At 42.3% G+C, this 18,258-nt stretch overlaps 1 protein-coding gene across 1 annotated transcript in view; it reads right to left on the bottom strand.

Annotated features, from left to right (window-relative positions):
- Positions 1–11,579: 11,579 nt before the first annotated feature.
- LOC127926040 (zinc finger protein 239-like) overlaps positions 11,580–18,258 on the bottom strand; it is a 65,350-nt gene continuing 58,671 nt past the window's right edge. The window contains exon 2 of the mRNA XM_052511306.1: positions 11,580–15,081. Coding sequence (XP_052367266.1) covers positions 14,291–15,081 — 791 coding nt within the window. The 3' untranslated portion in view covers positions 11,580–14,290. The remainder of the gene's footprint in view (positions 15,082–18,258) is intronic.

The raw sequence follows: 18,258 nt of genomic DNA, 5'->3' as shown, positions 1-18,258 counted from the left end.
CTTGGTCCGATCCTTCCTCCTCTTCAGACGAAGAGGAGGAAATCAGCCGGATAACTACACAACTATAAAATGTCAAAGTGAACTTAAATGCTGTTTGGCCCAAAACAGACAGGACACGGTGGCAGACGATCTGACCACTGTGACTGATAGAAAACAGAGAAACAAATGGACAATGTAGAGACAATGTGAGCATGGCCTTGCTATTGAGAGAGGTCATCATAGGCAGAGAGAAGACAGGCTATGTGCCCACTACTCACAAAATGAGGTGGAAACTGAGCTGCACTTCCTAACCTCCTGACAAATGTACGTTGATATAAGAGACATACAGTGTTAAATCATGTCAGCAGAATGTGACCTGTTGTGATGAGAACAGGGTAACCAGTGGAGAACAAACACCACAGTAAATAAAACCTAGGACTAGATTTATCACTTTAGTTCATTTCCCTTGACATTTGTACTTCTACTTTTTGTACACACAGCTCACACTCTCCTAAACACCAGCTGGCTGAGAGGGCCCTAGTGGAGCCAGGTGGCTGAGAGGGCCCTAGTGGAGCCGGCTGGCTGAGAGGGCCCTAGTGGAGCCAGGTGGCTGAGAGGGCCCTAGTGGAACAGGCTGGCTGAGAGGGCCCTAGTGGAGCCGGCTGGCTGAGAGGGCCCTAGTGGAGCCAGGTGGCTGAGAGGGCCCTAGTGGAGCCGGCTGGCTGAGAGGGCCCTAGTGGAGCCGGCTGGCTGAGAGGGCCCTCGTGGAGCCGGCTGGCTGAGAGGGCCCTAGTGGAGCCCTTCCCTTACTCTTTCTCTCTTCTCTACAAATCTCTCTCCCTCCCCCTCTCTTCCCTCCCCCTCTCTTCCCTCCCCTCTCTCTTCCCTCCCCTTCTATCTCCTCGACAATTTCTCTCTCCCCCTCTCGTTCTGCTCATCTCTCTCTCTCTCTCTCTCTCTCTCGTTCTCTCTCTTTTCTTGACATATAGTGTTGAACCTGTTGATCTTGACTCACCTCTATCATATACACCCCTCCCTTCTCCTACTCTAACATAACACCAATATAATATATAATACATAATATATACTCTCATTAATTTACATAAAGACAGATACAATCAATCATTGACACACTGAATATACAACAGTCAGATGCAGGACACCATCACAACTTAACTGACATTAGTGCCTGTCCCCAGATGGACAGTTAGACTACAGTAAAGTACATTTACAGGTGATCACATCATTGTCCTGCTTTGAGACACATTTTTACTGTCTGCTTCCAGTTGTATGTTATTTTACTAACCCTGCAAATTATAATATATCATACAATATTAAATCACATCTCAATAACTGTCACAAGTGTATATCAGTATAAGAGCATCCTACCTGTGCTCCATAACAGGGTCATCAGTACCACTGCAGGTATCATATCTGCCTCTAACTGGGGTTACTGTCATATAGAGTGGACTGAAGAGTGGAAAATACTGCTAGGCTTTATGACTTCTCTCTCATTACGTCCTAACTTCAATGATGTGAGATTAACTTCTTAGCAACTTATCTTGGATCAGTGGTTGAACACACGACAGCAAACTGATATGTTTAAAAAACTCCACAGGAAACTGCAGGCAGAGCAGCAAAGTTACACATAGTGTCCTATAATATCACCTCTAACTTTCTACTGCTTGAGTTCCTCTTATACCTTATACCTTATACCTCTTATAGAATATTGGCTTAATGTTCCAGCACCTAAATATAAACAGTACCAGCACCCAAAATGAGTACTGATGAGGTCTCATGTTAGAGCAGGAGAAGAGGGGATGTGGTGTAGAAGCTAGAGGTCTGTTACCCAAGTCAACTCAACAGGCCTGATGCTATATGTCAGGGTCAGGCTGGGCCAAGAGAGGAACAGGTTACTGGTTATGATGACATCACTGGTGAGAAGTCACTAATGAAATCTCCTTCTACCAACCCAGTCTGTTAGTAAGAATTATCTCTCTCTCCTTCTCCCCTGTCTCCTCCTCAGTCTGTCAGTGAGTAAGAACTATCTCTCTCTCCTATCTCTCTCCCTCCTTCCCTGTCTCCTCCTCAGTCTGTCAGTGAGTAAGAACTATCTGTCTCTCCTATCTCTCTCTCTCTCCCTCCTCCCTGTCTCCTCCTCAGTCTGTCAGTGAGTAAGAACTATCTCTCTCCTATCTCTCTCTCTCCTCCTCCCCTGTCTCCTCCTCAGTCTGTCAGTGAGTAAGAACTATCTCTCTCTCCTATCTCTCTCTCCCTCCTCCCCTGTCTCCTCCTCAGTCTGTCAGTGAGTAAGATCTCTCTCTCCTATCTCTCTCTCTCTCCCTCCTTCCCTGTCTCCTCCTCAGTCTGTCAGTGAGTAAGAACTATCTCTCTCTATCTCTCTCCCTCCTCCCTGTCTCCTCCTCAGTCTGTCAGTGAGTAAGAACTCTCTCTCTCTATCTCTCTCTCCCTCCTCCCCTGTCTCCTCCTCAGTCTGTCAGTGAGTAAGATCTCTCTCTCCTATCTCTCTCTCTCTCAAATCAAATCAAATTTATTTATATAGCCCTTCGTACATCAGCTGATATCTCAAAGTGCTGTACAGAAACCCAGCCTAAAACCCCAAACAGCAAACAATGCAGGTGTAAATGCACGGTGGCTAGGAAAAACTCCCTAGAAAGGCCAAAACCAAGGAAGAAACCTAGAGAGGAACCGGGCTATGTGGGGTGGCCAGTCCTCTTCTGGCTGTGCCGGGTAGAGATTATAACAGAACATGACCAAGATGTTCAAATGTTCATAAATGACCAGCATGGTCGAATAATAATAAGGCAGAACAGTTGAAACTGGAGCAGCAGCACAGTCAGGTGGACTGGGGACAGCAAGGAGCCTTCATGTCAGGTAGTCCTGGGGCACGGTCCTAGGGCTCAGGTCAGTTGAAACTGGAGCAGGAGCATGGCCAGGTGGACTGGGGACAGCAAGGAGTCCTCATGTCAGGTAGTCCTGGGACATGGTCTAGGGCTCAGGTCCTCCGAGAGAGAAAGAAAAGAGAGAGGAGAGAATGAAGCACACAGGACACCGAATAGGACAGGAGAAGTACTCCAGATATAACAAACTGACCCTAGCCCCCGACACATAAACTACTGCAGCATAAATACTGGAGGCTGAGACAGGAGGGGGTCAGGAGACACTGTGGCCCCATCCGAGGACACCCCGGACAGGGCCAAACAGGAAGGATATAACCCCACCCACTTTGCCAAAGCACATCCCCCCACACCACTAGAGGGATATCTTCAACCACCAACTTACCATCCTGAGACAAGGCTGAGTATAGCCCACAAAGATCTCCGCCACGGTACAACCCAAGGGGGGGGCAACCTTGACAGGCCGACCACAACAGTGAATCAACCCACCCAGGTGACGCACCCCCAGGGACGGCAGAGAGCCCCAGCAAGCCAGTGACTCAGCCCCGTAACAGGGTAGAGGCAGAGAATCCCAGTGGAAAGAGGGGAACCGGCCAGGCAGAGACAGCAAGGGGCGGTTCGTTGCTCCAGAGCCTTTCCGTTCACCTTCCCCACTCCTGGGCCAGACTACACTCAATCATATGACCCACTGAAGAGATGAGTCTTCAGTAAAGACTTAAGGTTGAGACCGAGTTTGCGTCTCTGACATGGGTAGGCAGACCGTTCCATAAAAATGGAGCTCTATAGGGAGAAAGCCCTGCCTCCAGCTGTTTGCTTAGAAATTCTAGGGACAATTAGGAGGCCTGCGTCTTGTGACCGTAGCGTACGTGTAGGTATGTACGGCAGGACCAAATCAGAGAGGTAGGTAGGAGCAAGCCCATGTAATGCTTTGTAGGTTAGCAGTAAAACCTTGAAATCAGCCCCTTGCTTTGACAGGAAGCCAGTGTAGAGGCTAGCACTGGAGTAATATGATCAAATTTTTTGGTTCTAGTCAGGATTCTAGCAGCCGTATTTAGCACTAACTGAAGTTTATTTAGTGCTTTATCCGGGTAGCCGGAAAATAGAGCATTGCAGTAGTCTAACCTAGAAGTGACAAAAGCATGGATTAATTTTTCTGCATCATTTTTGGACAGAAAGTTTCTGATTTTTGCAATGTTACGTAGATGGAAAAAAGCTGTCCTCGAAATGGTCTTGATATGTTCTTCAAAGAGATCAGGGTCCAGAGTAACGCCGAGGTCCTTCACAGTTTTATTTGAGACGACTGTACAACCATTAAGATTAATTGTCAGATTCAACAGAAGATCTCTTTGTTTCTTGGGACCTAGAACAAGCATCTCTGTTTTGTCTGAGTTTAATAGTAGAAAGTTTGCAGCCATCCACTTCCTTATGTCTGAAACACATGCTTCTAGCGAGGGCAATTTTGGGGCTTCACCATGTTTCATTGAAATGTACAGCTGTGTGTCATCCGCATAGCAGTGAAAGTTTACATTATGTTTTCGAATAACATCCCCAAGAGGTAAAATATATAGTGAAAACAATAGTGGTCCTAAAACAGAACCTTGAGGAACACCGAAATGTACAGTTGATTTGTCAGAGGACAAACCATTCACAGAGACAAACTGATATCTTTCCGACAGATAAGACCTAAACCAGGCCAGAACATGTCCGTGTAGACCAATTTGGGTTTCCAATCTCTCCAAAAGAATGTGGTGATCGATGGTATCAAAAGCAGCACTAAGGTCTAGGAGCACGAGGACAGATGCAGACCTCCCCTGTCTCCTCCTCAGTCTGTCAGTGAGTAAGATCTCTCTCTCTCCTACCTCTCTCTCTCTCTCCCTCCTCCCTGTCTCCTCCTCAGGCTGTCAGGATTTGGCCAGGGTTGTTCCGGTTTTTTCTTGGTCACTAGATGCCCCCATTGTGCCTTTTGACCTTTTGTTTTCCCTTGATCCCCATTATTATTTGCACCTGTGCCTCGTTTCCCCTGATTGTATTTAAACCCTTTGTTTTCCTCAGTCCTTTGCTCTGTGTTTGTATGTTAGCACCCAGCCCTAGTACTCTGAGAACGCTTGTTGATCCCGGTGGACTCTCTTGTGGAATTCTGTTTTTTTGTTCTTGTTTGTTTGTTCTTGAGTATCTTTTGAGGCTTTTTGTGCTTTACCTTCCACCTTGTGGATTTACCTTTTTGTCTTGGAGGATTACCTTTGTTCTTGTGGAATTCCTTTTGAGGTTGTGGAGTTACATGTTTTTCCTGAAGAACTTCACTTTTTACTTCATTAAATACACCGTCTCAAGTACTGCTGTCTGCCTCATCTTCTGTGTTCTGCCGACTATTCGTGGCTCAGTTGGTTAAGTGACTGTTTCTCACTCCGGAGACCCGGGTTCGTAACCGGGTCCTGACACAGGCTGTCAGTGAGTAAGATCTCTCTCCCCTCTTCCCCTGTCTCCTCCTCAGTCTGCCAGTGAGTAAGAACTATCTCTCTCTCCCAGCCTTGTGGTTGATTAAAGACCCCCCCCCATCCACAAAAGGGGACATATCTGCATATGTTGTGGTCTTGTGAATTCTGACTGAATTCTGGTAAAGAGGCTCTTTTATCTCAGCATGTCTACAGATTCTCTTTTCTCCCTGTATTTGTTGGCTTGGAAATGTTGATACCGGAGACAGTTATCAGAAGAAACTGTGTAACCAAGCATTTATAGAGGCTTAGAAATGCATTATAATGAATTGGAGGGTTGGTTATCCTCCAACAATGTCACAATGGACGGCAGAAATGTCTCGTTATGTATCACTAGATTTGATTTACTGGTCAACGTTCATGAGGTCAGGATGCCTTATATGGAAAACTGTAGGACAAAAGGATTCTGTATAAAAACATGCCCACGTCCTGTTTTCAACAGCTGTTGGGTTGTTCAGTCCTGGGGTCTGCTGTCCTGTGTGTTGTCACTCTGGCCTTGACCTAACACACCTGAAACCAATAATGAATGTTTCACTAAGATCCTAAAGCTGAGTGGGATGTGTTGGGTTGGGGTGGTGGAGGACGGGCCGACCCAGATACACCTTACAGTATGTACAAAAGTATGTGGACGCCCTTTCAAATGAGTGGATTTGGCTATTTCAGGCACACCCCTTCCTGTCCTGTGAATAAAATCGAGCACACCGCCATGCAATCTCCATAGACAAACATTGTCAGTACAATGGCCTTACTGAAGGACTCAGTGACAATCAACACGTCACCATCATAGTAAGCTACCTTTCCAACATGTCTGTTGGTCTAATTTGTACCCTGCTTTAGCTGCCCCGGTCAACTGTAAGTGCTGTTATTGTGACGTGGAAACGTCTAGGAGCAGCAGTGGCTTAGCCTCGAAGTGGTAGCTCACACAAGCTCACAGAACGGGACCGCGAGTGCTGAAGTTCATCGTGTGTAAAAATCATCTGTCCTCCGTTGCAACACTCACTTCCGAATTCCAAACTTCCTCTGGAAGAAACTTCAGCACAAGAACTGTTCGTCTGGAGCTTCATGAAATGGGTTTCTACAGCAGAGCAGCAGCACAAATGTATGCACACATGACTGTAAGTCGCTTTGGATAAAAGCGTCTGCTAAATGACATATATTTATATATATTTCACACAAGCCTAAGATCACCATGTGCAATGCCAAGCGTCTGTTGGAGTGGAAACACTTTCTCTGGAGTGTTGAATCACGTTTCACCATCTGGCAGTCCGTACCACAAACCTGGGTTTGGCAGATGCCAGGAGAACGCTACCTGCCCCAAAGCATAGTGCCAACTGTAAAGTTTGGTGGAGGAAGAATAATGGTCTGGGGTTGTTTTTAATGGATCGTGTTATTCCCCTTAGTTTCATTGAAGGGAAATGTAATCGCTACAGCATACAATGACATTCTAGACTATTCTGTGCTTCCAACTTTGTGGCAACAGTTTGGGGAAGGCCCTTTCCTGTTTCAGCATGACAATGCCCCTGTACACAAAGCGAGGTCCATACAGAAATAGTTTGTTGAGATCGATGTGGAAGAACTTTACTGGCCTTCACAGAGCCCTGACCTAAACCCCATTGAATACGTTTAGGGATGAATTGAAACGTTGACTGAGCCAGGCCTAATCGCCCAACCTCACCAATGCTGTTGTGGCTGAATGGAAGCAAGTCCCTGCAGCAATGTTCCATCTTCTAGTGGAAAGCCTTCCCAGAAGACTGTTTCAGGCTGTTATAGCAGCAAAGGGGGGGACCAACTCCATATTAATGCCCATGATTTTGGAATGAGATGTTAGATTAGCAGGTGTCCACATACTTTTGGTCATGTAGTGTACATTCCCCTTCCATGCAAATGTGTAACTCTTTGCAGATGAGATTAAATCTAATTTAAAATATATATATATATATATACATTTTAAATCATTAATTTCAGAGGTCAGGGGTCAAGCTGAGCCAGACCAAGAGTGGAAAAGGTTGCTGGTTATGATGACATCACTGGTGAGAAGTCAGTAAAGACAAGATATTCAGTTGGATGCATGTTAGTCTGTCAGCCCTATCTCTGTTGACATCTCACTTTCTCTCCACGCCTTCTCTCTCTCTCTCTCTGTTCCTCTCTCTCTCTTCCTGACAGATAGCATCAGACCTGTTGCCTTGGTAACAGACCTCTATTATCAACACCCCCCTTCTCCTACTCTAACATCAGACCAATATAATATATAATATGTCAAGTATAAGTAGTTCCATAAAACACTACTTGTTATTGGGTTTTAGAATGGTTTGTATGGACACATGAATTTCTCCATGTGGGATAATAAAGTTGACTAATATTGAACTGCTATAATCACTGTAGATCTATACTCTACCTACCTGGTGGACTGACGCTTTGAGCCTGGAGATCTGAGGAGAAAGAGAGAGACAGAGGAGAAAGAGAGAGAGAGACAGAGAGAGAGGAGAAAGGGAGAGAGAGACAGAGAGAGAGAGAAAGGGAGGAGTCAGAGGAAGAGAGAGGCAGAGATTAAATCAACATAACATGACCTTTCATGATATGATGGGGATGACAGTGGTATGGTGCAACAACACCCATGTGTAAACACATTCCCCATCTCTCCTCCACCCTCCTCTCTCCCCGACCCTCTTCTCTCCTCTGCAAATCTCTATCCCCTCCCTCCCATCATCTCTACCCTACCCTTCTCTCTCCTATCCTCCACTCTCCCCTTCCCTCCTTTCTCCCCTCCCCTTCTCTCTACCCTACCCTCTATCCCCTACCCTCCTCTCTCCTTTACCCTCCTCTCTCCTTCTCAAATCTCTCTCCCCTACCCTCCTCTCTCACCTATCTTGCTCTATGCCCTCCTTTCCCATCGCCCCTCCCTTTCTCTCTCCCTCCCTTTCTTTCTCCCAACCCTCCTCTCTCCTCTACCCTTCTCTCGTATCTACCCTCCTCTCTCCTTCCCTCTTTTCTCCTTCTCAAATCTCTCTCCCCGACCCTCCTCTCCCCACCCCTCTTTTCTCCTTCTCAAATCTCTCTCCCCTACCCTCCTCTCTCACCTATCTTGCTCTATGCCCTCCTTTCCCATCGCCCCTCCCGTTCTCTCGCCCCTCCCTTTCTCTCTCCTCCTCCTCAAATCTCTCTCCCACCCCTCCTCTCTTCTCATCTCTCTCTCTCATTCTCTCTCTCTTCGTGACTTATAGTGTTGAACCTGTTGATCTTGACTCAGCTCATAGACCTCTAGCATCTACACCCCTCCCTTCTCCTACTCTAACATAACACCAATATAATATATAATACATAATTTATACTCTCATTCATTTACACAGAGACAGATACAATCAATCATTAACACACTGAATATACAACAGTCAGATGCAGGACACCATCACAACTTAACTGACATTAGTGCCTGTCCCCAGATGGACAGTTAGACTACAGTAAAGTACATTTACAGGTGATCACATCATTGTCCTGCTTTGAGACACATTTTTACTGTCTGCTTCCAGTTGCATGTTATTTTACTAACCCTGCAAATTATAATATATCTTACAATATCAAATCATATCTCAATAACTGTCACAAGTGTATATCAGTGTAACAAAATCCTACCTGTGCTCCACAACAGGGTCATCAGTATCAGTGCAGGTATCATGTCTGTCTCTAACTGGGGCTCCACTGTCTGCTGTCATAAAGAGTGGACTGAAGAGTGGAAAATACTGCTAGGCTATATGACTTCTCTCTCATTATGTCCTAACTTCAATGATGTGAGATTAACTTCTTAGCAACTTATCTTGGATCAGTTGTTGAACACACTACAGCAAACTGATATGTTAAAAAAAACTCCACAGGAAACTGCTGACAGAGCAGCAATGTTTCACATAGTGTCCTATAATATCACCTCTAACTTTCTACTGCTTGAGTTCACCTCTTATAGAATATTGGCTTAATGTTCAAGCACCTAAATATAAACAGTACCAGCACCCAAAATGAGTACTGATGAGGTCTCATGTTAGAGCAGCAGAAGGGGGGATGTGGTGTAGAAGCTAGAGGTCTGTTACCCAAGTCAACTCAACAGGCCTGATGCTATATGTCAGGGTCAGGCTGGGCCAAGAGAGGAACAGGTTACTGGTTATGATGACATCACTGGTGAGAAGTCAGTGACAAAAAAAAGATGAAGAGGAGAGGGAGAAGGGGAGAGGTGAGGAGAGGAGGAGGGGAGGGAGGAGGAGAGGAGGAGAGGGAGGAGAAGAGAGGGGAGAAGAGGAGAGGGAGAGGGGAGAAGAGGAGAGGGGAGAAGAGGAGAGGGAGAGGGGAGAAGAGGAGAGGGAGAGAGGAGGAGAAGGGGAGAGAGAGAGGAGAGAGAGAGGGAGAAGAGGAGAGGGGAGAGGGGAGGGGAGAAGGGGGAGGAGAGGGGAGAAGAGGAGGAGGGAGAGGGGGGAGAAGAGAGGGAGAGGGGAGAAGAGGAGGATGGGAGGAGGGGGAGGAGAGGGGGAGAAGAGGAGAGGGAGAGGGGAGGAGAGGGGGGAGAAGAGGAGAGGGGAGAAGAGAAGGATGGGAGAGGGGAGGAGAGGGGGGAGAAGAGGGGAGGAGAGAGGGGAGAAGAGGAGAGGGAGAGGGGAGGAGAGGGGGAGAGGGGAGAAGAGGGGAGAGAAGAGGAGAGGGGAGAAGGGGAGAGGGGAGAAGGGGAGAGGAGGTACTGTTTGTCACACTGTTCCACTCACTGTTCCACCTTTTGTTATCAAGTGGGTTTTTCCACCATATTTAGTATACCAGTCATTTCAGTGAAGGGAAGTGAACAAGGGCCCATTTTTGGAGAAAGGAGTGATAATTGGGACAATGCTTCTTTCTTGTCTACAGTCCTGCGTCTGTGACACCAGACGCAGGACTGGCCATAAGAGGAACTGTCCTGTCAGTGTGTTTTTACTGCTGGCTCAAAACAACACATGACCTGCAAACAGGATATGATTCATGTGTGAGTACTAAAAGCATATGAATATAGTATATTATAGTATATTTATTATATATGTGGGTCTGATAAGTAAACACTCTCAATGTTTGTGCGTAATGATGGTGCAGGACTGCATAATGCTGGGGAGCCTGGCGCCTTCGAGGGCCAGGGGGAGGGGGGGAGCAGGTGTGACACATTTGGCACTATGTAACCAAACACATGTGAAACCTCATGATATGAGTGATAAGAAGTGTTTAAAAAGGTGAGTTCTGAACCCTGTAGACTACAGCACAAGACCAGAGTCATTTCAGAATGAAGACTGCTTTAGTGTGAATGAATGACTGTCTGTCTGTCCGTCCGTAAGTAACATACAATGGGCCCAGCGTTGTCCGGGATTGGCCGTCATTGTAAATAACAATTTGTTTCTAACTGACTGTGTGGGAGGATTTTCCAGACATCTGGTGACTATATCTCATGTAAGTAGAAAGAATTATTGGGGCAGCGGGGTTGTGGTTAGAATGTTATGTAAGGATCAGACTGTATAGGCTATATTACATGTATTTAGTGTATTATTGGGGCAGCAGGGTAGTGGTTAGAATGTTATGTAAGGATCAGACTGTATAGGCTATATTACATGTATTTAGTGTATTATTGGGGCAGCAGGGTAGCCTAGTGGTTAGAATGTTATGTAAGGATCAGACTGTATAGGCTATATTACATGTATTTAGTGTATTATTGGGGCAGCAGGTTAGTGGTTAGAATGTTATGTAAGGATCAGACTGTATAGGCTATATTACATGTATTTAGTGTATTATTGGGGCAGCAGGTTAGTGGTTAGAATGTTATGTAAGGATCAGACTGTATAGGCTATATTACATGTATTTAGTGTATTATTGGGGCAGCAGGTTAGTGGTTAGAATGTTATGTAAGGATCAGACTGTATAGGCTATATTACATGTATTTAGTGTATTATTGGGGCAGCAGGTTAGTGGTTAGAATGTTATGTAAGGATCAGACTGTATAGGCTATATTACATGTATTTAGTGTATTATTGGGGCAGCAGGTTAGTGGTTAGAATGTTATGTAAGGATCAGACTGTATAGGCTATATTACATGTATTTAGTGTATTATTGGGGCAGCAGCCTAGTGGTTAGACTGTTATATCAGGATCAGACTGTATAAAAGCCAAGTACTCAGAATGAAGAGTCAGTTCTTCCGTGGAATTGTTCAGCTTTGTTACTGTTTGTAATAAAGTCTAGTTTAATTCACAGGTTCTGGTTTTAGTGAAATAGTTGATTCAATATTTTCAACAACAGTCAATATGTCTAAACTGCACAAACTTTGAAATTAAGTTGTTTTCAAGTCATTATTAACAACAACCTGAAAATAAATATTTAAAACCTTCAACTAAAACCAAACGTATATTGGACGTTGGGTATAGTCTTCTTTTCAACATCTTTTCAATGACATTTAGCTTGGTTGTTCAGCCCAATGTCAAATCACAGCTTTAATGTGTCCAAATCAATAACCAATATGCAGAAACCATTTGTGATATTGAAAACCTAAACATAAAATGTACTATCTGCACAAACATCTGCAACAATAATCAGATTACTTGTATTTTTTTAAACAAGCACCTTTTAAAATGCACGAGCACCAGAAACACTGTTGTTTTGACAAGTATCAATAAATCACTGATATTAATTAGGGGGAAATCAGGTTGTAGGTGCTGTTGAAACTAACACAACTAAAAAAACACATGGAAATGGGAGATATATTTTACCTCCCTGGTTAGAGGACAACCTGCAGAAGACAGTCAGCTACATTTTGGAGAGATGCATTTAAATTTAGAGGTGGTTAAACAAAGGAACGCAACACTTATTTTTCATCACTCATCGATATCATGTTGAAATCATTTGCGTGAGAGTCTGGAGATGAGGTTGTCCTGTTAAAACTAACAGCTCAAAAACCACATGGAATCTGGGAATAATGTGTACATCACTGGTTAGAGGACAACTTGTAGAAAACATCTGGCTACATTTTGATTCAAGTGGGTCACCAATGCTGTAAGTGTAACACAACTCTTTTTGTGTTATTCACTTTCTGTTATATCATATAAATATCACTCTTTCAATTCAGAGCCTGGATTTTCCCCCTGAGGCTAATATCCATATCATGCAGAAATCAATTGAACAGGGGGCAAACGTTTAGTGTTCTACATTGTGACATTATTAAAATACTCCTTCTACAATGTTTAAACATTCTACATTGTGACATCATTAAAATACTCCTACTACAATGTTAAAACATTCTACATTGTGACATCATTAAAATACTCCTACTACAATGTTAAAACATTCTACATTGTGACATCATTAAAATACTCCTTCTACAATGTTTAAACATTCTACATTGTGACATTATTAAAATACTCCTTCTACAATGTTAAAACATTCTACATTGTGACATTATTAAAATACTCCTTCTACAATGTTAAAACATTCTACATTGTGACATTATTAAAATACTCCTTCTACAATGTTAAAACATTCTACATTGTGACATTATTAAAATACTCCTACTACAATGTTAAAACATTCTACATTGTGACATTATTAAAATACTCCTTCTACAATGTTTAAACATTCTACATTGTGACATCATTAAAATACTCCTTCTACAATGTTAAAACATTCTACATTGTGACATCATTAAAATACTCCTTCTACAATGTTAAAACATTCTACATTGTGACATCATTAAAATACTCCTTCTACAATGTTAAAACATTCTACATTGTGACATCATTAAAATACTCCTTCTACAATGTTAAAACATTCTACATTGTGACATCATTAAAATACTCCTACTACAATGTTAAAACATTCTACATTGTGACATTATTAAAATACTCCTACAACAATGTTAAAACATTCTACATTGTGACATCATTAAAATACTCCTTCTACAATGTTAAAACATTCTACATTGTGACATCATTAAAATACTCCTACTACAATGTTAAAACATTCTACATTGTGACATCATTAAAATACTCCTTCTACAATGTTAAAACATTCTACATTGTGACATCATTAAAATACTCCTACAACAATGTTAAAACATTCTACATTGTGACATCATTAAAATACTCCTTCTACAATGTTTAAACATTCTACATTGTGACATCATTAAAATACTCCTACAACAATGTTAAAACATTCTACATTGTGACATCATTAAAATACTCCTTCTACAATGTTTAAACATTCTACATTGTGACATCATTAAAATACTCCTACAACAATGTTTAAACATTCTACATTGTGACATCATTAAAATACTCCTACTACAATGTTAAAACATTCTACATTGTGACATTATTAAAATACTCCTTCTACAATGTTTAAACATTCTACATTGTGACATCATTAAAATACTCCTACAATGTTAAAACATTCTACATTGTGACATCATTAAAATACTCCTACAATGTTAAAACATTCTACATTGTGACATCATTAAAATACTCCTTCTACAATGTTAAAACATTCTACATTGTGACATCATTAAAATACTCCTTCTACAATGTTAAAACATTCTACATTGTGACATCATTAAAATACTCCTTCTACAATGTTAAAACATTCTACATTGTGACATCATTAAAATACTCCTACTACAATGTTAAAACATTCTACATTGTGACATTATTAAAATACTCCTTCTACAATGTTAAAACATTCTACATTGTGACATCATTAAAATACTCCTTCTACAATGTTTAAACATTCTACATTGTGACATCATTAAAATACTCCTACAATGTTAAAACATTCTACATTGTGACATCATTAAAATACTCCTACTACAATGTTAAAACATTCTACATTGTGACATTAATTCATTGATATCATGAAACAACTCCATCATTAATGTATTTTCTGATGTTTGATCAGAGATCTTTTATCAGAGTATCTCTTGCCACATTGACCACAGCTATGAGGTTTCTCTCCTGTGTGTGTTCTCTTGTGTATAATCAGATGGCTAGATGTAGTATAATTCTTCCCACATTGTTCACAGCTATGAGGTTTCTCTCCTGTGTGTGTTCTCTGGTGTATAATCAGATGACTAGATGTCGTAAAATTCTTCCCACATTGTTCACAGCTATAAGGTTTCTCTCCTGTGTGTGTTCTCTGGTGTATAATCAGATGGCTAGATGTAGTAAAATTCTTCCCACATTGTTCACAGCTATAAGGTTTCTCTCCTGTGTGTGTTCTCTGGTGAGATAACAGGCTGCTTGACTGAGTAAAACTCTTCCCACATTGATCACAGCTATAAGATTTGTCTCCTGTGTGTGTTCTCTGGTGAGATAACAGGCTGCTTGACTGAGTGAAACTCTTCCCACATTGATAACAGCTGTAAGGTTTCTCTCCTGTGTGTGTTCTCTGGTGTACAATCCGATGGCAAGATGTAGTAAAACTCTTTCCACATTGATCACAGCTATGAGGTTTCTCTCCTGTGTGAATTCTCATGTGTACTTTTAGTGAATTTGATCTTAAGTAACTCTTCCCACAGTCAGAGCAGCAGTGAGATTTCTTCCCTGTTGGTCTCCACTGGTGTTTCTTGAGGTGTTCTGATCTGGAGGGACTCTTCTCTGCCTCGTCAGCTTCATGATGTTGTTGAGGCTCCCCAGAGGATCCACGATAGTCACGTCTCTCTCCTGTGTGAACAACAAGTCAGACAGATGGTTAAAGGCCCACAACAGCAGAAATCCACTGTAAAAGGTGATGCCAACAGTGTAGCCATGATGTTGTACAACAATTGACATAATGAATGTTAAAATTATTTGACAATTGTCTTAAGACAGTCAAGTGAGCAACAATAGTCATATTTTGTCTTGTTTTCACATTAGTAGTAACAATGATGATTGTAGGCTAGAAATAAGTTATTACAGTTGCTGAACCCCTAAGCAGTGTGCCAGACAACCTTTGGTCACCAATATAGGCCCCTTTCTGTGTTTGCTAAAATAGGCGCTCAAGGGCAATGCACACGGAATTTGGTTGCAGAAACTCCTCCATGCTAATGTGGAAACCGCTAGTCATACCAACAACATAGACCTACTGTAGGACCCATAACAACAACATAGACCTACTGTAGGGCCCATAACTTCACCTAACAACAACATAGACCTACTGTAGGGCCCATAACTTCACCTAACAACAACATAGACCTACTGTAGGATAACCCCTAACAACATAGACCTACTCCCACCTAACAACAACATAGACCTACTGTAGGGCCCCATAACTTAACAACATAGACCTACTGTAGGGCCCATAACAACAACATAGACCTACTGTAGGACCCATAACTTCACCTAACAACAACATAGACCTACTGTAGGACCCATAACTTCCCCTAACAACAACATAGACCTACTGTAGGACCCATAACCTCACCTAACAACAACATAGACCTACTGTAGGACCCATAACTTCCCCTAACAACAACATAGACCTACTGTAGGACCCATAACTTCACCTAACAACAACATAGACCTACTGTAGGACCCATAACTTCACCTAACAACAACATAGACCTACTGTAGGACCCATAACTTCACCTAACAACATAGACCTACTGTAGGGCCCATAACTTCCCCTAACAACAACATAGACCTACTGTAGGACCCATAACTTCACCTAACAACAACATAGACCTACTGTAGGACCCATAACTTCACCTAACAATAACATAGACCTACTGTAGGACCCATAACTTCACCTAACAATAACATAGACCTACTGTAGGACCCATAACTTCACCTAACAATAACTTAGACCTAGGTGAAACATGGAAACTAAAATGTGTTTGTCATGACATTTCATAACCTGATCACCAGATAATTGTGTTAATAAACCCACTAGGCTCCTCTAATGTGTTGTCATTCTAAATGTCCTGAATGAAGGAAAATAGCTCTGTGTTGTACAATAGCCTATCCATTAAGTAACAGTTCTCTACACATGAGCTAAGTATCTCTGTGTCCAAACAGAGTAACGAGACGCTACAGTAACATTATAAACGTATTCATAGTGTAGTGAATTCAGGGGGAAGTCCTGAGCTGAACTCAAACCTGGTCCAGCGACTGTCAAGCCAACACTTTAGAAATGTTACGCCAAGATATCTGAACTTCTTGATGAGGTCGCAAGGTTTTGGGTTGAGGTTGCTACAATAGCTTTCTCTATGAATGTGAGAGTGGTTACATTTCTCCAGCCCCCATCCCTCAGCTGTTTACCAAACCAAGTCTCAGGGCAGCCATTTTGTTGCTGTTTAAATCCTAGATTGTCCCTTTAAAAAGCCAAATCAATCGATCAACCAATCTGCAGTTCAAACAATAACAAAGATGTCATTCCACCTGTTTTGGTAATAAGATGATGGTCTGGAGAAATGTAACTACTCTCACATTCAGAGACAGACCTACGGATGCAAGGACTGACCATCCATGAAATCAACATTATAGTTTTAACCATGTTGAGGCTATACAGTGTTGATTTACATTGTTTCTAAACATTGGAATAAAAAAATCTTATTTGGGGTTCTGATGGGGTACAACAGTTGAACTAAGCTCATGAGGTATGTGTTATATTCTTCAAGAATCAATGGCTGTAAATAATATAAAAGTAGCAATTACATATTTCCCCTTTAACACCACACATCAGTTCAACAACTGCAGAGTTTGTGCCTCTGTTTTTAAGACAGTACTTACTAGTGTTAATCACGGCCCGGTTTCTCAAAACCATCTTACGGCTGAGTTCACCGTCAGAACCATAGGATGCCTTAAGAAGCGTTGGGGAAACCGGGCCCAGATATCCAGTTTCCTCCTCTTCGTCCTCCTCCTCCTTTTTCGATGTGACAGTCATCTCCCCTCCCCCTCTTTCACTCCGAAAACTGCATCCTCCTCTCTCTCAGCTTCCTCTTCTTTTACTGTAACATCCTCCTCCTCTTTCACTCTGAACGAGTCTTCATTTTCTTCCACAGAAACGTCTTTCTCTTCGTCTTTCACGGTAACAGCCTCACCCTCTACTTGTTTTTGTGTAACATCCTTCTCTTCCTCCTCCTCTTTCAGGAGAACTTCTTTCTCCGTCCAGAAGACCTCCTCTTCTTTAGCAGGAGGAGAGCAGCTTAGTGAACTCATGGTCGGAGATGTTCGCTAGCTAGCATTAGCAACTAGCCTAGTTCTAAGCTAATTTAGCAAACCAGCTAGCTGACAAACAACATATTTATATAATTAAATAGGCCAACACGTACATACGACAGAAGTGTGTTTAATACACAGCGACTAATATACACCAAAACAGTGTAAAGAGAGTGAATGTTGTAGCTCTGTTTGCTATAAAGTTACCGAGGTGTCTGTTGTTGTTGAAGGAGCGTCCCGTCCACTAGATTATACGTCACACTGGCAGCGTCGCCTGAACGTAAAAGACGCACATCGCCATCAGCTGACTGGAGGGGCAACGCAGTTGAGGAACCAAAAGTTTATTTTTATTTTATTTCATTCAAGTTGATCATATTAAGTATCAAGTATCATATTAAGTCGTTCAAAGAGAAGCATGTGTTGATTGATTCGTTTTTAATGAGTGACAATTTAAAACAAACTCTAGACCCACTACATATTTACATTGAACCATAGTTCTGACATGGATCATTATGACCCCAGAGGCATATCTTTTATCACAGCCAAAATGTGGTTTGTTCAATTCATCCAATGTTTCATGACTTTGTCAATCAACTTGTTCTCAATACATCTAAATCCTGGTTTAGTGTTTCTGTATCAATAAGGACTTTAAACAAATTCATGTCCTTTGGAGTCATTTTGACTCCATCCAAAAGCACCTTT

This window comes from Oncorhynchus keta, unplaced genomic scaffold (assembly GCF_023373465.1).
Source record: "Oncorhynchus keta strain PuntledgeMale-10-30-2019 unplaced genomic scaffold, Oket_V2 Un_contig_6650_pilon_pilon, whole genome shotgun sequence".
NCBI classification, from domain to species: Eukaryota; Metazoa; Chordata; class Actinopteri; order Salmoniformes; family Salmonidae; genus Oncorhynchus; species Oncorhynchus keta.
This window is presented reverse-complemented; position numbering and strand designations above follow the sequence as displayed.